The 23,237-nt window shown below is 38.5% G+C and overlaps 1 protein-coding gene across 2 annotated transcripts; it reads left to right on the top strand.

The window, feature by feature from the left end:
- The first annotated feature begins 82 nt into the window (after positions 1–82).
- POP1 (POP1 ribonuclease P/MRP subunit) lies at positions 83–22,191 on the top strand. Of its 2 annotated transcripts, none has more exons than XM_023920732.2 (15): positions 83–376; positions 2,991–3,158; positions 3,992–4,167; positions 6,509–6,757; positions 7,338–7,425; positions 7,714–7,889; positions 8,510–8,760; positions 8,890–8,983; positions 9,744–9,855; positions 10,821–10,940; positions 15,946–16,061; positions 17,386–17,577; positions 18,477–18,631; positions 19,375–19,716; positions 20,517–22,191. In XM_023920732.2, exons 1-15 carry the CDS (start codon positions 256–258, stop codon positions 21,175–21,177), a joined length of 3,021 nt encoding a protein of 1,006 aa, XP_023776500.2. In that variant the 5' UTR covers positions 83–255; the 3' UTR covers positions 21,178–22,191. The 2 variants fall into 2 exon arrangements, with proteins under 2 accessions (XP_023776500.2, XP_086738032.1); XM_086881906.1 differs by lacking the exon at positions 83–376 and adding an exon at positions 1,756–1,781.
- The last annotated feature ends 1,046 nt before the right edge of the window (positions 22,192–23,237 follow it).

The raw sequence follows: 23,237 nt of genomic DNA, 5'->3' as shown, positions 1-23,237 counted from the left end.
CCCTCAGAGTCCAGCCAGTGCACGCCCCACCCACCACCGCCCGCGGAGGCTCCTGGGAAATGTAGTCCTTCAGGGCTGTGTCTGGGAGTGCGCATGCGCTGTGCCGGGGCGTGGGTGCCCACGTGTGCCGTGGAGGCCGCGCCGAGAGTGAGTGCGTGGTTGGGGTTGGTGTCGGGGGCTGCGGCTGCACCTGCTGCGCCCGCGACCTCTCCCCTCCTCTGACCGCTACGGAGAGGCTCCGCAACCCCGCCGGAGATGTCTGGGGCGCGGGAGAAGAAGCGAGCCAAGAAGATGAGGAATCAGCCGGCCAGCGTCACGCTGCCCGCAGAGCCGGGGCCCTTCGCCGGTGGCGGGAGCAGAGCCTGCCCGCCCCCAGGTACGGCTGTGGGAGCCCTGTGGGGCTGGCAGGGTGATCCCCCTCAGGCCCAAGTGTCCCCCTCTCCACAGCCCGCAGGGTGCTCAACGTGGGAGTATCCAGGGCTTCCTTTAGTCCTGGTGCTGCCGTAAGTCCCGTTAATACGGGATTCTCTTTAACATGAGAGGCTTGCGGAGTCTCTGTCTGAAGTCATTCCAAACCCACCGGTTCTGTGTAACCTGCTCTATGTGACCCTGCCTTGGCGGGGGGTTGGACTGGATGGTCTCCAGAGGCCCTTTCCAGCCCAGACTATTCTGTACCCTGTGAGTATGCGCTTCTCCCTATCATTCTTTCAATTACGTAACGAATCCCTGCAGTTCCTAGCCGTAAAATTAATTCGGATGTTATACCAAATCCAGTTTCTCCTTTGCTTTTCCGCCAGACCTGGTAGGAGGAGGGGCTGGTTTAGCCTCCTGGTGTTACGATAAATGCGCTGATTTTCCTTCAGATCCCTCAGATCTGCATGCCCCCAGTTTGCCTGCTGGGGCTTGTGGCTCCTGTGCCTGCGAAGGGAATTGGCAGGGCATGTCCCTAAATTGGCTCTGTCCTGGGTCATTGCTGGAGCATTTTGTACACAGGTACCCTTTGCAGCTGAAGACTGCAGGATCCTGTCAGCTTGTATGCTAGATGCCTTTTTGGTCTTTGTGGTTTGATCTGCATCCACTATGCTTCAGTAGGACCTCAATTTCCACCACCACCATCACATTTAGATATTTTGTTACCTGCATTATTTCTGTGAAAAACCCCTGGCATGAAAGGACTTGTTACTGTGAAGCCTTCAGAAGTTGACAAATTGCATCTTTGTGATTGAATGAAAAAACCCTTATGTGTCACTGTGTATTAAGTTCCTGGGCAGACTGAATGACATAGCAAATTATATTCCTCCATGTCTGAAGATTTTGGAATGTCATTACAGGAGTACTGCCAGATTAAACACATATTTCTATCTTTATTTGTAGCAGGGAACTTCTAAGATTACATGCTTATGTGTTTCCATTCTGTTAAAAGGCATGGATTTTCATCTATGTAACATTCTTCTGTAGTGTCAGTATTATAGGTTTACAGAGCTGTTTTGTAGAAACAGGAAGGAAAAACTCTAAATAAAAGTTACAAAACTATGGATCTGTGTAGTAGCTAAATTAATTTAAGGATTTAAATTAAACAGTCAGTGACTGTTTTGCTAAACAGTCTTCTGTCTTCTGATTACAATATTTACTTCCTTCATTGAGAGGGTGTGTCTGTGATCTGAGTTAATTTGGGGCTGTAGGCCTACACAGATTTACTGAGTTTCCATTCCTCATTCCCAGCTATTTCCTTCTCAACTCAGTGTCTGGACAATGCTGCTCTCAGGCATGTGGGAACCCAGGTCAGGGAATTGTTCCACAAAAAAGCTAATTTCTGCTTCTGTACCAAATTATTTTTAATACGGTATTAGTGCAGTTCTGCATGATGTGTGGTTGCAGCAGGCTACAACAGTACTGCTGCTGAACATAAAACTTCCATTTCTTGCTTATTTGAAGTGGAAAAAGGAGGTTCTTTGCCTTTTTCAGTTCTCATAAATTGAGATGCTGCTGAATGTGAATCTGCTCCTGGCTGGTCTTCATGCTAGTGGTAGCATTTTTGGGACAAAGGGACAGGCTTTTTTAAGAAGGTGATCAACCTGAAAACAGTTTTTTTTAATCTCTCACTCTATTTCTGTGGACACACAGGTTGATTTTCACTAGAGAAGGTCCCTGAGTGCTATGGCCCCATGTTCTCTCAAGCCCTTGTCTTGATGTAGTGTATGGGGTGATAGGAATGGCTGGTTGGACCTTTCTTAGTCAAATTGTCTGGCAGAAACTGCCTGAGAACTGAGAAAAGTTGTAGTAGAAGTCATAACTAAGGCTTAACTGAACATAAAGTAATCTGAAGTAATATATAATATTAGTTAGGCTGAATATGCACAGGTCTTTGATTAAGGATTTCAAGGCCATGTGAAACTTTAGGTACTTGCTAGGTGCTTAGCACTCCTGAAAAGAACTGCTGTACCTTAGGATGCTTTATTGTAGATTTTAGTTATTTAATTTCAGTATTGGTTTAAGTGCTTGTACCAGAAAAGTAACTTATTGTACCAATGTACAAGTATCATGCTCACCTTAATTATTGCTGTAAAAAAAATACATGTCAGGCAAGAATACATTTGCTTATAGAAAAAAAAATCAAATAAGGGGCAAGTGGAAAAAATAACTTTGCTGTTTTGTTACTAAAACTCTGACAAGACAATAATAAAAATTACTGGGATGTTCCATGGACTGATTTTGCCCTTGGGGCAAGGCCTGGATTGTGTACCCTTTTCAGAGCATGCAAAAGTTACTTAATCTACCTCATGTTTGCTGCAGGGCAGCATAAAATTCTTATTTATTCCTGTAAATAAATAAGTTAATTCTTCTGATTTCTGGTGGCTTTTACATTTATGTGTATTAAATAAAATGGGAGGGGTCTGCAATGCATTTTTATGAGAAAAGACTAATAGAGTTATCGGTTATTCAGATTATTTAATGTTTCTCTAATATCTTTCCATCTCTAAACCTTCCAGGAGATGTTCATTCTGAGCAGCAGCAGAAATTTTCAAATCAGTCATCTGGGCCTGCTTACAGGAAGGACCAATATTTTTCAAAGGGGCAAAGTAGAGGAGAGAGAGGCAGAGGAGCATGGCATGGAGGACACCAGAGTGTATCTGAGGAAATGCCAAAATACATAACAGGTGTGTATATGTGAAAGGTCTTAATTTATCTCTCCATGGCAATTTGCTGGTGATTTAGTTTGCTGTCTTTATTTTTGTGCAAGAGCAAAAATTAGAACTGATGCTATGGTCTTCTGTTTTTCCTGATTTTCTCCAAAACATAGAAGTTGTTTTGAACTGGAATGAATGACTAGCTGTTGCTCAATGGGTCCTTTCAGATTTCTGAGTGGAAAAGTTACACCTTGTAGTGAGGGATATGCATTTTGGTTTCTGTTTGCTAGCAGAATGAGTACTGACAGTCATCTGATTTTAATGTAGCCAGTAAAACTGTTTTTACTCATGATGCAAGTTAAAGACAGCTTTTCACCTAACAGAACGTTTATTTAGGAGGGCAAATCAGCTTTGCAAAATGTTGCAGTGTTCTGATAGTAGATACACTTCCATAAACATGAAATGAGACCAAGCTCTGGATTTTTATTTTGTTTTTTTTTAAAACAGTCTGGAATATGTTACCGCTTCCAATTTTTTTTCCATACTAAAGATTTTTTTGTCTCCCTGAATACCAGCTGAAAAAAATTGCTCTTCTAATTTAACAAAAAAGTATTTAATGCAAATGGGATTTGTTGGTTAAACAACTTTCAGATTCATTAATGTATAAATATTTGCTTGACCATATCTGTAAACTTCAGGATTTGTAAACAACTGATATTTCTTCAGTGACAGTATATGGTAATTCCTTTTATCTCAAGAAGATATGGAACTGCTGTACCAGGAGTAATTCTGTAATTTACGTGCAGTATCCTCCTCTGGTTTGTTGTTTGTCATGTCTCTGATGCCAGTTCTTTTCATTGCAGTGTCTACCTTTGCTCAAGCTCGTGCTGCTGAGATCAATGCCATGTTGAAAGCAGTTTCGCAGAAGTCTTCCAACTCTCTGGTTTTCCAGACCCTCCCCAGGCACATGCGAAGGCGAGCAATGAGTCACAATGTTAAACGCCTACCCAGGCGGCTCCAAGAGATGGCCAGGAAAGAGGTATAAGTGTGTTTTACAGCATTTCATGTAGTGGGCACAGCCAAAGCACACTATTCAGCTCTATATTTATTAATGTTCAGACCTGAATTTCTGCCAAACTTCCCTGAGCACCCTAAACTTTGACTCACGTTTGAATTCAAAATTCAGGATCACCTCAGTTTCAGGTGACAGTTCAGGTAGGTCTCACTAACCCCCTGGTTTTGTGATTACTGGACATCTTGAAAAGTAATTAGAGTAGTGATAAAAGAATCCATTGCATGAGAGGTTGGGTGGTGCATTGGTCCAAGAATCCTCAGTAAGAGCTGCCTTGCACCCCACCCCAGCTTTAGGATGTGGCCATGCCAGCCTCAAGCTGCCGTGATGATTTGAGTGTTACAGCTTAAATGTGGGAGGTACACTGGGATTATTGGCAGGCTGCATGCAGCTTAAGTCTTACTAATTGACTAGTTCTAACCACTCATGAAAGTAATTTTGTGGAAGTATCTCAACATTTAGTCAGAACATCCCTTTGGGGGTTACTTGCTCCTTATTCGCTATGGCCTCCCTGTATGTTTATAAAGGAAAATTAAAAATTGGTTCAGCACAGTGTTACTGGGGAATGATCTTCCCAGTGTTTGGCATTGATCACTTTATCATCTCTGAGAATTCCTAAAGTGATCAACTGAGTTTGTTTGATAAGTTTTTTGTTTATTAAGGTTGACTGATAAATTTATTTATTTATTGCATTCTTTTTTTCTTTTGTGTTCTCTTTTGAGACCTTGTCCCCTGCACCCTGATTTCCTGAAGATGATTATTCATGGTTCAGAAATTGTTTCAGAAGCTTCCCTGCCACACACCAATTGCATGTTTCTTAGGGTGTTGGATCTTGGATCTTCACAACCTGTATCTTATTTTACTGTTTTGATTCACATTATTTTTGCTTTGTCAGACATGACAAGAGATGCAGTTTGGGCCTGTTTTCTGGGACTGAAGGAAGAAGGCATGGGCTGTTTTGCATGGTTATGTGTTATCCTTGTTAAATCTAGATTTTTCTAAAATTTATATTTGGTTCTTTTGAGTCCTGCTTTTTTAACTCCTTTTATGTGACAGCCTTTCTAATTTCTGTGTACATGCTCACACATACTCTCCTGTCCCTGTTTCCACGCCACATAGGATTCTTGGATTTTTGAGATTATTTAATTGGCCCTGGAGCAGCTGTATTTCTTCTGCTACATTTTCTGTCTTCAGGTCTTTTGGTGTGGCTTATGTGTCTGCACAGGCTCACATTTTCTTGCAGCTTGTAATATCTCTGTTACTTGTTTTTGTAAAGGTTTTCCCTATCACTTTTCAGTGTTTGATCTCCATCTTCAAAGGTATCTGTTTCAAATCCACAGCATTTTCTTCATTTGTTTTAGATCCTTTATCACAACCATCTTCATTGAAACTTTTACCTGGATCATATCTCTTCAATAAGCTTAAAGATGTATGGTTTTCACCTACAGTGCTGCATCTCTTTTTCTCTAACTGCCTTTCTGAACTGATCACCTACCATTGATCCAGTGGCTTGTATTTCCTTCTCTGTGATGAATGATAGGTCTGATGGGAAGATACTTTTTTTTTTTTTTTTTCAGTTCTATTTTGATTTCATGGGTTGCTTCAGTGTTTTTAGTGTTCTTGGCACTGATCTGGCATCATTTTCTTTCCTTTGCTATTCTCGTAACCAGTGGTCTGCTGTCAAGTGTTTCTTGGTGAGCTTACAAAGGATATTCTAAGAATCTTTTTGTATGTCTTGGAGTCCTATTTCTTTTTAGCACTTTTCTTCACAAAAAGGAAAATCAAACATGGAATCAGGCCTTCCTCTCTAGCCATGCATCCACATATAATAGTTCAGACCTTGACAATGTCTAGTTATCAAGAATTTGGTCAAGATATTCCCAGAGTCCTCTGTCATCCATTTCTACATGCTGTAGAAGTGATAGGTCCCTTTCTGTCAGTCTGAGAGTCTGTGCTGCTTCTGTATGAGCTCAAATCTCCAGGCGTTTTCCATGGCACATTGATTTGTTCATGTGAATATATTGATGTGTGGCAAAAACTTCACACAGGAAATAGCAGCACTTACCGTTTATGATAAGTTTCTGAATGTGTGGGGATTTTTTTTTTTATATGGGTTTCAGTCAAACCTTGATATACTTCTGTGGATGTGACTTGCATAGAAAATGTCAAAGTTAGTTACCCTCAAGAATGATCCAACATGGTATAATTTAATGTTAGTGCTTCCTGTATTCTTATATTTCAGCCTTTTTCATTTCAGAATTTTTTTTCTGTTGAGATTTACTTCAGTATCCTCTCCTCCAAAAAACAGGCAGAGAAAGCTGTACATCAGAAAAAAGAACAGTCAAAGACTAAATGCCGCAAAGCTAGAAGACGACACATAAATTTGGTAGCGGAGTTTAATCACAGGCAAAGAAAGAATATTTGGCTGGAAACCCATATTTGGCATGCAAAGAGATTTCATATGGTAAAGAAATGGGGATACTGTTTAGGAAACAGCCCTACAGAGAAGAGCTACAGGGCTTGTTACCGAGCCATGACAAAGCACTGCCTTCTTCAGGTACCATATCTGCATGTTTTATTTGATATTTTGCCAAGGTGAAGTAATCAACTGCCTAGCTGTAATGAATATTTCTGTCTCTTTGAAGTACTGTTGTGTCAGCTGTCATTAAGACTGCTAAGTATGAAATGAATAATTTTATCATTGTAATTCAGGGTGGCAAGTTTCAGAGAGAGTAAGATGAACATTTAAAGGAGCCTTATGGTAACTATGACAGAAATACTACATTTTCAGTTTTCTCAAGACCTAAGAGATTAAGTGAATCCTTATATCATCTACCTGAGCAGCTATTGAGGAGAGATAATTCGTTTTTATGTCCTTTTTAATTTGTTTTAATGTTCTTGGTTTGAGAGGCAGGTTGGCCCTCAAATAAGAAACCACTCTCCTACAGCTATTAATTTTAAGTTACAAAGTTATTCATTTAAAGTTATAAAGAAACTCATTTAACTTTGGCAAATTTTAGAGAAGGAAGAAATTCTACTTAAGTAGAATTAATAAATTGTGAAGCCCTGTCTGGTGTTTTCTTACCAGGCTTTCTTTTAAGAGTTATTCTCACTTTGATACTATCATATTGTTTCAGGACTTATCATATTATTGTTGCCTGGAGTTGAAGGGTAAAGAGAATGAGCTTCTGAAGCAACTTGCTCGAATATGTAGCATTGACACAGGTAAAATTTACATAGTTCAAAATAAAGATTCGGAATAGACTAAAGGATGATCCATCCTTTTTAAATAATGTATCAGTCTCAATAGTAGTAGCAGTGTTGATTCTGAGTTGTGATTTTGAGTGAAAAATGTACTTAAGGTGTCATAGTAGGACTAGACATTTCAGTGGTTTATTAATAAGCTGATTATGGTACAACCTTAGCCACTCAGCAGCCAGACAGAATTTCAGTTTTGCTTTGTTTATTAAACAACATATTATTTTGTTCTTCAATAAGTGTCTTCTTTTTTAGGATTGACATTTCAAGAGGCTTGTTGTCTGTCTGGAAGATTTGAGGGTTCCCTGAATCTTTACAGAGCAGATCGCTATCCTGAGGAGTTGCTTGGTCCGGTTACATTTATTTGGAAACCCAGGGATGGGTCTGAAAACAGACAGTTGTGGATTTGGGTGCATCCAGCTCTTAAGCAGGTGCTTTTTCCTAAATAGTTGAACTCTTATTTCTTTATGTATTGTGCACTATTAATGCTGAAGAGATCATCTAAAAAGTCTGAAAGAAGTGGGTATAACACATGACTTCAGGAATTGAAAGTTGGAAGACTATTTCTACTCTTAACAATATTGATGTTCTGCAACTTGCTTTTGTAAAGCTTGTAGTGAAAGTGCATGGTGCTGAGGTGTTCAGTGTTTAAGCTTCTGAAAAGTTTTTTTTGTGTCAGTTGCTTCAGGATACATGTGCAATATGGTGTTGCTTGATGCATATCCTTTCCACTGGCATCCCCAGCAGGCTATCATCACAGATAATCATGATAATCATACTTAACTATCAGCTTCAAAAAAATGAAAATGAGAAAAGTGAAATGCTGTGCACAGGCAATTTATCTTATATTAATTTTCAAGAGAACAAATTCTTAGCAACTTTCAATATTACTTGCAGATTTTCTTAGCAAGCCCTTGACTTCAGCAGAATTAAATTTTACTCCTTAAAATCCATATAGGAAAATTAAATAATGGAGTATAATTTTTAAAAGTATATTTAAGGTTTGCAGTGCACTGCATATCATCCTAATCCTAACCTCATTCTTCTTAAGGATATACTTAGGGAGTTAAAAGCAATTTTTCAGTGTTCAGAGCCTGAAGAAATCTGTGTTACTGAGCCTGTTACAACATCAATTCAAGAGGAAAAACAAGTGGAAGTTGTTACAAGCCTTGGCAATAAAAGAAAGAAGGAGGATAAAGAAGGAGAAAAAGCTGTGCCAGTGAAAAAAATAATTGGTGATGGCACTAGAGATCCACTCCAGTCCTACTCTTGGATCGCACGGACTACTGGCGTTGCAATCAGGTTTGTTCACAGTACAGTCAGAAACTGGCCCATAACCATGTAACATAGCTGCATTTCTGGCTTAACAGTACTGGGGTACATAATGTGTGTTGTACAATTGTACATTCACCTGAAACTTTCCTGTTTCAGTGACAGAAGCATGGAGATTCTCAGATACCGGCTGATCGGCCCATTATCACACTCCGTCCTTACAGAGACCCTGAAAGCAGCTTCTGTCCAAACAGTAAGGAAATTGACTTTGGATGTTAGTGTAATTTTGGTAATGTTCTTAGAATGTGAAAGCTTGCTTTTTGCTAGAAAGACCCATAAATCATCTAGCCTTACTTTTTATAAAGGCTAGCCTATGTATTACCCTGGTGGCTTCTCTGTAGTGAGCCTCTTGACTAATGCTGATCTCAGGAAGAACTCCCACCTGGATTTTAGGTGGGAGTAGGAAGAAAATAAAAGCAGTGGTTCTGTTGAGCAGGCTGTGTAGTTTCTGCTGAGAGGTCCAGAATAATTCATATTCTCTTTGAGAAACGTCCTGTTTCTCAAGCAATCAGCTAGAGCACCTAGAACTAAAGGGCAAGACACGTAAGGTACAGAAAACTTATGTGTTTTCAATCAAATATGGAGTTTCTCCAGGATTTAGGTTTTTCATCCACTTCGTGGCATATAGCATCACTGTGGCTTTAATGGGGTTTTTTTGTCTCTTGAAGCAAACATGATGAGGCCATGAAATCTCTGGCTTTCTCTAAGAAATAGTTAATACCAGAATTAGGAAGTACTGTAGATTGCTTTATTTCTTTTTGGAACACAGGTTAAACTGTGCAGTTTATTAGAGATTATTGTAAACTATGGTATTGTAAACCAAAAATTACTTTGGTTTAAAACTTGAAGAGGAAGAAAGTGACTATAGTGGTTAAGGCAAACAGAAAGTGAAATCATACTGATAGAAAATAATGAATAACCATTTGAGTTTAATTAAATACATTGCTTTCCAGGAGATGGCAGATTCAGAGACAGAACTGAATAACTGGTGGGTAGAAAACTGCAAGGACTCTGAAAAAGTATCTCTTCATCAATGTCAGAGTGCTATCTTTGAGCTATTGGAAGGTATTTTGCATGTGGGTACCATGGGTGGAATGGGGGGAAGCTTAAAATCTAATGGTCAAAACTTGCATGCTAATAAACTTCAGTTTGGACTTGCTTATTTTTTGCATGATCAAGAGAGTGATGTCTTTGAGAAGGTGCTTAGGTACTTGCCAGGGCATGGCAGGGAATTGAAAAATGTTACATTGGGAGTATTTAAGGGAATTTAAATCCTCTGTGTAGTTCAAACTTGTAGAGAAACTGAAATTTGCTTTTTATCTTCGTGAACTTAAGTTTGGGATTGCTGATGGGATATACAGTCTGATGTATCCTCTCACTCTCTTCACCACACACTTAAAATTAAGACAGTAAGTTGTACAGTACGTCCACAGATAAAATGGTAGCCTCCAATCCAGAGTGAAAGTATTATACTTCATTTATATATGTTCATTTCTAAATTAACAGTTGTGTATTTGGCTGAATTGTAAAGTGTCATGAAGTTAACAATATTTCCTCAATTTCTAGCACTGAAGCAGGTAAGCAACTGGCTTTGGTAGATCTCACACTGTACTCAAGCTGTCTATCCAATATGAGGCAGTTAAGCAGAGATGAGGTAAAACTTTTACAAAACACTTCTAGATTTTCTTTCTCTTGAAGACACATGTAAAACAAAGGTTGGTTGTTCTTTGAAATTTGTCAAATGCTAAGGATGAATTGAGTCTGTGACAGTGACCTCACTTATATGCTAAAGGTAAATGTAATTGCAAACCAAGTCATGCGCTGCTGTCGTTGACTTTTTTGTTATTGAACATTTAACAAGCATTGGTGATTTTTCAAAATATGTTGGAGTATTCTGGATTGCTTCACTCTCTTACAGTGGTGTCACATCCCTGCAAGCAAAAGAGCACAAAAATAGAAGTGCAGAAGAAGATCACATTGGTGATCTAATTGGTGGTTTCATTGCAATGTTCATCTGTGTGTTTTTAAAGGGATGAGCTCACCATCAGATATGCCACCAGGTACAATACTTGGCCTCACTGTTGGAGATCCTCGAGTCAATTTGCCAAAAAAGAAGACAAAAGCCATGCCAGACTTTGAAAAATACCGAGGTAAAATCCTCTATTTTATATGAAGAGATTTAGTTTCTCTCTATGCTTTTGTTTTCATTTACTGTCATCTTCTATGGAATGTCTCCTGCTGTTTTCCTCTAGGTTTTGGTTCAAAATATTTCCCAGTTGCAGAGCACAGGCAGAATAGAAACAGCTTGAAAGTTGCATAGGTTTTAGAGCAGCAGTTGTGAGGGAGGGACATGCACCAAAGCTGGTCTTGTGCTCAGTGGAAGCCTCTGTCTGACCATACAGATGATCCAGGTTCGAATCCTGGCAAGGCCATCCAGGTGCTAAAAGCTCCATAGTAAGTTTCTGTTTGGTGTTTAGTCTTCCTGTTTATCTCCCCAAGAAGATACCTGCTGTTTCTGGTTTATAGGCCTAAGGTGTTGAAAGTTGCAATTCTACTGTGAAAAAAGTTTGCAGGGTTAGTGTTTCAGGTGGCCAAGGTGTTGATAGAAAATGAAAGATGCAGGCATAACTTCTGAAATTTTCATTTTAGTGCTGACTTACACGATGTTTCAGTGCAAAATTCAAATTCAGATGGATGTGAATGTCCTCTGAAAATGTGCAAAAGTATATACAGGGGTTTGTGTACAGTGCAGGCATTCCCATTTAGGTTGACTGAACACAGGCTGCCTCACCTAATAGGAGAAACATGATAGTCAGCTAGCAAGCAGCAGCAAATAGGACAAGTTGAAAGTTCCAGAGACTTCAAAATACTGAATTTCCTTGGTGGTCTGTTTGCAAGACACTGGAATAATCTAGTCTTACATATCACTTAAGTCAGGTTGAGCACCTCCTTCAGTTGCTTTTAGCTCTTTCCAAAATTCTGCTATTTTAATTTTCTTCCATCCTCCTGTTCTGCCCTCTGTATTCAGAACAGCCTTTCTGTTAATTAGTTCTGCTCAGCTAACTTTCTCATCATTAGTGTTCCTGTTGGAAATGCTGCAGCATACATGACCTCTACTTTGGTTCCGTCCTGCTGAGAAGTAAGGTGAGATATGTAGCACTTGTTTACAGGTACTGGTTTGAGCTGCTAGAAGAGTTAGCAACTACAGAAAGTGATTCAGTGTGTTTCATTCTGCTTGTCATGTCTGTGGGGATGTGTTTAAGGAGGCAAGATCAACAGAAGGCATTTAGGTATTTTAAATGTCTCATAGTAGTTTCTCTCCTGCTGCTGGAGCTGGTTTTCCCTCAGGAACGATGGCCATAGTAAAGAGATAATGGCGTAAGACAGGGAGTCAAGAGCACCTCTGTGGTTTTTCCTTTGGTTGAAAAGGAATGTCCATCTTTCTACCTGGGCTTATCCTTCACTTGCAAAATATCTTCTATACCACAAATACTCAGAAAAGCTGGTGCTGCTTTTTTGTTTCTTTCTGAGTATTTGTTTTTTGTTTTTTTTTCATCATGAACTTCAAACTGCTTCTGTCCTCTCTGACTTTTATTTAGGAGAAGGAGGAGGTCCTTGTTCAGCTAGCAAGGACAGGTAAATGGCATAGTACCTTCAAATTAGATTCTGCTAAATAACTTACTGTTACACGCAGCTGAGGAAGTTGGGTAGGCAGAAGGATGAAAGAGGACAGACAGTACCACTGTCTTCCAGTAGCCCAAAAAAAAAAGACTTCTTTAGGATCTGTAATTCCATTTCAGTGCTATTAATTTCCCCCTTCTGAAAAAAAAGTCATTTTTTGAGCCTTAGAATTACATAAACTTTCTGAGCCTTGATTATGTTGTGAACTTACTCAGATATAGTAATATTCTGAGCTGACCTCTATTAAAAATGTTAATAGTCATTTTTTTGTCTTAATCAAATCTTGTTTATTGAGCAATAAAAGGGAACCATTGGTGTATTCCACACTTTTCCCCCCTTTTTTGCTTCTTGGACATTCAAGTACTATTAGGGTTAGTATTAGTAAGATTGAAATAGCACTGTATATGTTAGCATACAGGTTCCATATGTATTTTAGCCTCTCTTGTTCTTCAGTATTTTATAAAAGCCAAATGATTTTCTTAGATAAACTGTACTAATTTAAAGATGCATTGTTTGTCAAATGAGTGAATAGTTTAGGTAAGTTATGGCCATCACCTTTGCTGGGGATTGTCATACACACAGTAGTGGAATGATACATACCGGTTCATATTGGGTTTTTTTTCCAAAATTTTGTTCTGAGATATGCCTGTGTAGTTTTTCCCTGTAACACACTAACAAATCAAATGTAATTTCAGTCTTTCCCAGTTACTTTGTCTTCAGTGCATATGTGCAAGCTGTGTGCTATGAACACTGGCTGATCAGATTCAATCAAATCAGCTGTCATTATTTAGGCTGGAGTCAAGACTCCCAGTAAGCAGTCAGTTCTCACATGACTGCACTTTATTACTGTTCTTTTCTCCAGTTTAAAGTGCATTTCTGACATTTTGATACGTTGTTACTGTCTTCTTTTGAGAAAACAAATTCCACTGCCTTGAAAACATTTAACATGGAGAATGGTGACACTTCTGCATAATCAGTGAATGAGATTCAGAGAAGGAGAATACATCATGAAAAAGTAAAGTTCCTGGGGTCCATGCCTGTAAATGCACCTCTTGCAGAGATGTAGGTATCTGTCCCCATTTCTCCTGATACCCATCCTCCCTGCACACACACAGGACTCTTAGACTGCTCCCGGGCAGTGCTTCTATTTTTCATTTCTTTTTTTTTTTTTTTTTTTTTTTTTTTTTTTTTTTTTGTGAAAGGGAGGAAGGAAAATTTTAAAATCAAACTACTCTTAGGCCTGTCTATAAGACAGATAATCAACTATGAAATCAGATCAATAGATTGAAACGGAGCAAAGCCTTCTATCTGCCTGTATTGTCTAAGCACCAACCATTGACACCAGCAGAGGTAGCTTGTTGATGAGCTTCATCTTCTTCATAGTGCAACTTCCTACTTCCTATACTAGCCCTAACATCTTACTTTCACTATTACCAACAACTTATTCATCAGTAAGGTTATTTCCCCAGAAATCTTAAAATACGGACTGAAGAAAACAGGAGAGAGGTAAGAAGAACTGGTGTGCAGATTTGGGATTATGATTTGAAATACAGTAAGCTTAGTAGAAAGAATAAATTCTCCATGTTCTTGAGGATCAAAGAGAAGGAATGTACCGAGTTAGAGAAGAATATTTTAGGCTAATAAGGGGGATATTGGATGAGGGGTGGTGATGAAAAGACACTGACTTAAAAGGTCTTTCTATAGTGGGGAAACAAATATTCATGCCACTATAGAACACAGGAATTGCAAAGAACTCTGAGAACATGACAAGGATAGGCTGCCTGAACTGTAGTAATAGAAAGAAGTGTTAAAAAAATCAGAGAAATTTTCAGTGAATAATTTTCAGTTGAAGGAACTAGAACATGTTTAAATAATTTAACATAAAGTGATTCTGGTGTTCAGAAATGCCTTCTGTACAGAAGATGGAAAAGGTACTTTCCTTACTTTATGCTTGTAGTTATGTGCCCTTCCCCTTTGGTTGTCTGTAACAATAATACCTGTAAAAATCAGGAAGTCATTCCCTACCACCACCACCACCCACGGTTTTGTTGCTCCCTTCTTTTGAGACATTAATACTCGCTTTATCTCTAAACAGAATGTGCTTTGCCTGTAGGAGTGTTGAGCTCTCTTAGGTTCCTGTTCATAATTTTTGGTCAGAGAAGGAATTCTTCTGCTTAATTTGCAACTATCCCCTTTTTAGTTTTATCGTTCTTAATTTGAAGGAATTCCACTGTAATCTGATAATTTCTTTTCCATTTCTTCTCCTCACATAAATCTAATTCATTAGCAAGAATGCATGGCTAGTATCAGTAACATCATCAAACTGTTACGAGTGCTGCAGTTGTTAATATTTCTTGCAAAGGATTTTGCATCTTTTAGTAATGGGTGCATCTTAAAGACTATGGATTTTAAATAAATTAATTATTGCAGTTATGTTTGGCAGTACCTATTGCTAGGTACTGTTAGTACCACTGAATAATCCAAATCTTCTGTCTTTGAGTCTTTGTCTACATTATCTGGAAATATTAGCAGAAAAATTACATTTCTAAAAAAAACTTAAATAACTTTAAAAAACAAAACAAACCCTGTTAAGTTCCTTTAATATGTAAGACCTTGTGGGTGATGAAAAAAAGAACAATCCCTCTAAGTTTTTAATCATAGAACTATTAATAGGTTCATTGTATCGTTTCTTGATAAGTATTACTTTACTTAAATGGATAGGCATTCACTACATACTGTACTGTACATTGAAGGCTGTTAATCCTTAGATCACTAAAGGTAGGTACACATCTTCTTTGCTTTCCTTAGATTGTAAAACTGAAGAAGAGGTAGGCTATTTAATACTTCAGGAATCCATTTTAAAGCTATGATTGTTGTTTATCTTCAGTAATGTACACAACTGTTGATTTATGCAGACATAGGCAAGATTAGTCCCCTCCTTGAAGCACACAGCCTGAAAAGAACCAGAGCAGGAAACCAGTACTAAATAAGTGTTGCATGTAGTCATAGCCATACAAATGTTTCCTGTATGTACATTTCTTAAAGGCAGCTCTTGCTTCCCTTACAAGTTTACTTAGGCAGACTTACTTCAGGCCTTATAATGTCATCCTTTCTGATTTTCACCAAATCTGTTGAGCTTCACACTCTGCCAGAAAGCCCAGATTCCAGAATATTAAAGATGGTATGTAAAGATCAAATTTATATTGGCAGCAGTCATGTCTTTTGTTAAGAAGAAATGTGGATGAGAAAATACCAGGTTAGTCTTTCCAACATTAACAGTTGATTTATATTTTGTATTTGGAAAAACATGTGATAGTAAGATATGCCAGAAGCAGTGATGCTTGTCGAGCTTTTAATGGGCTTTTCTTGGTTGTCTGCTCATTATACTTATGATATGGAAATGGCTTTGATAATTTTGTACTCAAACCACAGAAATAATATGAAATTTTTTTTAAAGGTTCTTTTCTTTTATAGATAATGATAAAGTTAGGCAGCTGTACCTGAAGGGTGTACCTGCAGACTGTGCTCACAGCTTTATCTGGGACCATGACATCTGTAAGAACGTCACTGAAAATAAAATCTCAGAGCAGGTAACTAAGTGGGTGGATTCCCATGAAGGAAATGGCTAATGATTCATGGAGTCCATAGAAACAGACTCTTGAAATCTGTATAAAATCTGATAAATCTAAGATTAATCAATAGCTTCCTTAATGTCATCGTATCCAGCTGCTGACATGAAGTAGTTTTTTGTAGCCTTTGCATAATGTTCATGCACAGCCATTGACCATGGATTCAATTAAAAGAAAGCTTTATTGGATTGCCTACAGGACTACAGGTTTGTAGTAGTAGTACTGTAGTAGACCTACAGTATTGCTACTGTAGGTTTATGTAACAGAAAGGTTTGGAACTGGATTTTCATACATCACCTTGACTGATGCAGCTGAGAAGAGTGACACAGGAAGGCTCTGGCCTTTAGCTGTAGTCAGAACAATTCTTCTGATGAAGAGAAGTGTGGAAGTTGAAAGGAAAGAAATCCTGTGTTTCTGAACTGCAGCACACTATGCTGTGGGTATGCTGGGCAATAACTCATGATTTGTAGACAACTTTAAGTTTGCTGTTGTGGGTTTGAAGTCTCCTATCTAGACATTTTCATTGACATTTTCGTTGGAGGGCAGCCCATAAAGCGCATGGATAAAAAGGTGATTTAGTCCCAAGAGATGATAAACTTTTGGCACCATTGTAGTCAGAAAAAAACACATTTGTGTGGCAAAAACATCTTTCTAAATATTCTTTCTGAAAATTAATTTTGTGCTCTTTCAAACTGTCTGACATAGTGTAAAAAAAGCAGAGTACATAGAAAACATTATACTAGTACATGACAGTTATCAGCACAATCTTTTTATATATGACAGTGTTCTTTATGCTGTCATGAAATTTAATGTTTACCTGATAAAACACAGGGAGTCTAATGGTCTATTTCTTCATAAATGTATTCTTAATGTGGTACAATGGAATATAACAACTGGTGATTGACAAAACCTCAATGCCAGCATGCTTTATGTGAAACTGATGACCAAAGCTTCTTCCCATCTCCTTGGACATAGTTCAGATTTGCTCCATATGTTGACAGACTGAAAGCACCTGTTCAGAGTTATTTTACCTCCTTCATCTATGTTGTACCTTGTACCTGCTCTTTATCAAGGACTATGGAAGTAAGAAGGGGAGAAAAAGGGTGCCTAACACTCTTTTCTAAAATAATTTTTCATGCATCGATGGAATTCTGTTCAAATATATAGTGTATTGCTGTATTTTTTCCTAGCTGTAAACTCAACTTTTATCTGTATATTGGAAGGGTATCTGGAAGAGGGAAGAAGAATGGTTATTAACTTACGGGAAATGTCTCCTCCTTCTCAGGATTTAAACCATATGAGAGCTCAGTTACTGGTACCTGGATCACACCTTGATTTGGGTCCTTGTGAATCTAAGATTCCCATACTGTTGGTGCAGCAGCCAGGAAAAATGGCTGGAGAAGATCGACCAGGATGGGGGAGTGGCTGGGATATCTATCTCCCAAAGGGCTGGGGCATGGCTTTCTGGATTCCTTTTGTAAGTGACTTTGATGGCAAATTGCCAGTAAATTTGATAATTTGTATAATTTAGTTTAAATCAAGCAATTTTAGAGCGTGTACTTCGTATTATATAACCAATTACTAATTACAGGATCAAAATTTCACTTTAAAAAATGGTGTATGAACTGGTTCATGACAGAAGCTTGTTCTTCAAACTTAAACAATAGCTTTCCATGTATTTTGTTTGGTACAACTATGCCCACATGGCAGTCTAGAAGCAGCAAATCAGTGAGGAGTCAGGAGAGAAAGCTGAAGCTATACCTCTCTGTGTTCCTACAAGCATATGCCTCTAAAGAGAAATCATTTAGGGCCTGCTGCTAATCAGTTTCCAACTTGGCTATCTACACCTTTGTCACCAAATTGGTTGCCTCTGATAGAGCAATAGAGGGATTAGATAGAGGGATAGATTAGATAGAGGGATAGAGCGTAAAACAGAGTTTGAGTTAAGTTCCTTTGGTGCTGTTTGAAGTATCCTGCTTTGACTGTTTAGGTGACAGTTTTAATACCTTTCTGTAGTTAAAATTATGCTCTTGAGTGTACAGGGGATTTGATATTTGCAGTGTTTGGTTAAAATACATTGGGCAGTAGCTGTTGAAGTAATACAACATTCCTGGCAATGCACAAGATAAGAACCTGTGAAATTCTCTTCAGTTTTGTTGATAGTTTTGCACAATTAAATTTAAAGAGCATAACTAACTTTTTGTTGAAATTAGCATCTAGAACTGTAGAAATCATGCTTAAGCTTATTTTTTAAAGGTTAAGTGTTAGACTTTCAGTTTTCTAAGGAAGTACCCTTTGGGCATTAATGTTTTGTTTCAGCTAGGAACCCAGAATGAATTCAAACATTGCTTTTTGGGTGTTTGGTTTTTATAACAGATATATCGAGGTGTACGAGTCGGTGGCTTGCAAGAGGCATTAAAGCATTCTGAATACCAAAGAACACCTCACACTCCAAATGATTTCCCAGACTGCCAGGCAGGAATGCAGTTTGCTAAAGAACTGGAAACCAGTCTTCTTGAAAAATTCAAACGGTAACATTAATTTAAAAATTGATGGGGAAAATGACAAAAATGAATACTGCTTAAAATATTCCCTTAGTTATCTTCTGTTGTGTTCATTTAGACTTGGCCTTTACTGAGATCTTTCACTAGTGTTTTAAATATTTGTATTATAAAAAAGAAAGGACTCCTAGATATATTTAACTCTGCTAAACAGGGCATATAAATTAAAACCTTCTATTTCCAGAGACATGCTCAGTTACAGGCCTGTAACAAGGCTGCATAGCAATTAAAAAAACAAAACTATTTTGAGACTCCTGAGCAGCAAATGGGGGAGGAGGCAAGAGAATGCAAAGGAGTACGTCAACGTATCTACCAAGTCTTAAATAATAAAGTAAATTTAGAAGTACATTTTCATATCTAATTTTAAATATCAGGTATTCTGAAGTTTACCTTCACTTTTACAGCAACAAAGAGAACTCTTAACTATGAGTTTGGAGTAGCTGGAAGTGTCCTCTACACCAGCTGGTGTTGGTTCCCCTTCCAGGTAGGAGGGGAAAGTAGAAGTTCAGAGGAAGAGGTGGTGATGGCAGAGCAGGTAGATGTTTCCAGCATGGCTGAAAGGATATAGTGGACAGAAATACAGCAGCATTTTCTAGATTGTAACTTTAAAATTCTTGTTTAGTCAGGTTAGCAAGTTAACTGTGCATTCCCTTTCCGTTTTAAGTACTTGATTTTGAAAATATTCTTACCTACTTACTTGATTTATCATTTAGACATCCACCTGCAAAAAGGGCAAATTATGTCAAGCTGGGCACTCTGTCTCCTTTCATCTGTCCTTGGGGGCAGCTGACCAAGAACTGGGAAGAAAGAATGAAAGCTTCAGGAGGACTTTTATGTCCTTCCTCCCCACGTCCTGACTGCTGCACAACTGAAGGGCAGACCCTTTGTGACCCCAAAGTAGAAGCGGTCAGAGAAGCTTCCCCTGAGACTGATGAGGAAGAGGAGACCATGGAAATAACAAGTTCTGAAGGTGCCCTAAAGACAGAGGATGTTACAAGCACCCAAGATTTTGGTGAGAGAGATGGAAGTAAGACAAGTGGCTTCATTGTTCTCAGGTATGTCAAAATAATACACATATTTTATTTCTTTATTGGTATTTATTGAATTGGGGAAAGGAGGAGCTCAGCCTTAATTATTAAGATGAGAGAATTATTTCATCCAAATACTGTGGGATTAAATAATTTTGTCACTAATCAGAATCTGCTGTTGAGTGAAAATCCTTCTGCATTTTTCCAGCAAAATTGATGACTACATAAAGAAAACTCCTTAAATTATCTAAAATTTAACACTGGAGTTGACTGTGTTCTCAGAGTTGGCATATTCTGTTTGCTTCCAGGTTGATGGAGCTTTTAGAGGCTCATATTTGTGATGTTAGGACTATTGCTGTGAAAATCATCTTGCATTCTTTTCCCTACTATATCACCACAGGTGGTTCTTGCACTCCTTAACAAAGTCTCTAGAAAACAGAATCTCCTGCATTCCAATGCAACGCATGAGGGCAGCAACAGTATTGGGAAGTGCCTGAACACAGGTCTTTCATTTTTGTGTGGTCACCAGGGGAAGAAAACACTGAAAGTTCTGGACTGCATTAGTGTCACTGGAAATTTTAGTGTGTTTGTGGTTTTAACAGGCTTTGGGGGTTTTAACATGTCTCCTTCCTTCTGAAGAAGACTCTTGAGTTCATTCACCAATGTTCTTTTTAGGCTAAGAGTGATACAAGTACCAGCTTGGAAGATTACAGAAAGCCCCAGACCTTTGTTTAAGTGTGCTCTTGCAAATATGTGAGGTGCTAGATTTCTGTTGAACTGCTTGTTAGTAACAATCTCTGATGTTTATTTTTGAACATTTTTAATAGGAGTGAGAAACTACTAATGCAGTTATCAGCCTGGTGTTACCCCACTGCTGGGAAAGATCGGCGAATCCGCCTTATTTCTCGTCTGGGACAGAAGGAAATGACTGAAGATGTTTTTTTGCCAATCTTGATGAGCTACCCAAGGGCTCTCGTCTGGGTCAACTTGTCACTCTTGAGAAAGGGGAACCCTGAGTTACATGCCATGATTTGCATCCCAACAGAAGATGACTTGCTGCATCTAAGCAAAGACAAGCTCTTCTGTGGTCCACAAGAGCCCAAACATCGTGACATATTCAAGGACAAGGTACGGAAGCAAAAAGAGGAGAAAAAGAGGAAGAAAAAGGACAACGTGAAGTCTATAGAGAGTGACCCTGCAGGCATTCCAGATGAAGAGGCAACTGAGGACCATGAGGACCTCATTCTTGGTCTTTGGTCAGATGCTCTCCCAGATGTTACTTCCCACTGCTCCAGGACTGTCTTGGGGTATGTCACTCGAGGGGATTTTTCATTGGCTGCAGGCTGTGGAGAAGCACTGGGTTTTGTCAGCTTGACTGGGTTAATTTATATGTTACACAACCAGCCAGCAGATAAAAAAGGGCTTGTTTTGTTAAGGACTCCAGCATCTTTACAGTACAGATTTGCAAGACTTAATATTGAGGTTTAAACATCATTGCAGTGCAGTAGAATGCCAAAAATACCAAAGAATTTTGTTTTGTATTTTGTGGCCTTTCAGATTTGTCTTAAATTTGAGGTTATTCTAAGCCCAAACAGCTCTAAGATTATGAAATAATTAAAAAGCTTTTTAGCATTATTCAAGAAAATAACTAATGCATAAAGAGATGAGAATTACTTTTGATGTCTGCATTGCTAAGGATTTCTAACAGATCATTATCATGATCTTCTTTATCTCTAAGGAAGTGTATTCTTCATTTTTTCTCCTCAAAGCAGTGGATGCTATAACAATGTACTGGAAATCATCATCTTAATTTTAGAAGTCTTTGCTCAGATGGACTGTAAATTGACAGTGGACTTTGACATGTAACTGCAAGCAGTCTGATCCAGTGTATATAGCAAGTGGGTTTCCTGATTCCTTGTATCTGAATATATGTGGCTGCAGTGCAGCAGACTTATGTAGAGAAAGCTGAATGCTTAAATGAAATACAAATAAAATACAGCTATGTCATTTTGAATTATAGCAGTTGGAAAGCATATCAGTCTGTCTCCCTAGTCTGAAACGTAATAAACCTTTCAGATGCAAATTGCCTGTGGTGGGTCAGCACACATTTTCTGTTAATAATAGGGGATATTTTTGTTCCTCAAAACACGAATTTAGTTTTGTATGGAATGTGCTAGAATTGAAGGCTTCTTCATGTTACAGTATGATTCATGAATATTGTTCAAACAATCATAAAACTTGTAAAATATGCTGGGGGGTAAAGGGAGAAAGGTGTTTGATTTGCCTGGGGTAGTGTGGATAGGTTGTTTGTGTTTGGTATTTTGTTGGGGTCTTTTTTTTAACGATAGCCTTAAGCATCTAGCCATTCCTGAGTTAAGGAACTTGAAAAGGAATTTTACAGTAGTACACTGTAGTTTAGTAGCAGCATGATACAAATATATGCCAGTTGGTAAAATTATCCTGAAATGATCATGTACAAATAAAAATGTAATGTATTCTTGAGTTAGTAGTCTACTGACAGTTTGATTCTTATTGAAATTAAACATGGATCAGTTAATGACTTTTTCTTTCTAAATGTCAGTGTTCAACTTAATTTCCTTTTTTACAGTTTCATTTGAAAGTCTTAGGTGAATTTATTAATGTTGGCTGGAGTTGTTGGAAGAAAGATTTAGTGTGCCTTACCCCCAAAATTATTAAAATATAGGACCATTTAAATATGGCATACACATGGGGAAGGAAGAACATCTGATTGCATGGGAAATACTGGAAGTAGGGCTGGATTTTTTTAAAAAGTCTTCAGGAGATGGATTGTAGAATGTGCACCAGCAATGGGAGTTGTGGTGGCACGTGGGAAAGAAAGATGCAGTTTCCAGCACCGCTTGGATTGCAGCTCCCTGAGAAATCGTGCTGAATGGCTCCTCACTGCTCACCTTTGATGCACCTGATAAAGCAATCATAGTCCTGGAAAGGTCCTGGGAAGCATCTGCAGGAAAGCCAGCAGATGGCCCCAGAGGAAAGAGCTTGGTGCTGGCAGGGCTGGGATTCACACGCTCCTGGCGTGTGACTGTGAGTGCTGCAGCCTGTAGGTATGTGTGAATAAGGAGCCCCTTAAACTTTACAGCCTGGCTGCTCTGATCAAGTTCTCTCATGGTAATAATCCCGGATTTAATGAACCTTTTGAATTGTAAGCCTGATTGAAATATTTCTAGGATCACAGTTTCCAGAGCTGTGCTTCATGTGAAGAAAGGAGGGGAGGTGATTTTTATATGGCTTTTTCCCTCGTCACCTCCCTCATCTTCTTAATAGATGCGTATTTTCTTGCCTCAATAGACCTGGCTTGTATGTGAGAAAGAAAGAGAAGCCCCCACCCAAGCTATCGGTTTTTTCTTTTCTGCTTGTAGATCTTTTGTTCACTGAGTCTTTCCCAGGTTTTTATTTTTTAAAAAAAAACCATCTGGAGTCTTTCCTTTTTTTTCTTCCTATTGGTAATTTCTGCCAGGTTTTCATTTTGACACTTCCTGTTACTTTTCTTTGATTTCCATTCTCTA

The sequence above is a fragment of the Cyanistes caeruleus genome, chromosome 1 (genome assembly GCF_971803275.1).
Source record: "Cyanistes caeruleus chromosome 1, bCyaCae1.hap1.1, whole genome shotgun sequence".
Classification (NCBI taxonomy): domain Eukaryota; kingdom Metazoa; phylum Chordata; class Aves; order Passeriformes; family Paridae; genus Cyanistes; species Cyanistes caeruleus.
Note: the sequence above shows the minus strand (reverse complement) of the source record. Positions and strands in the feature narration are given on the sequence as shown.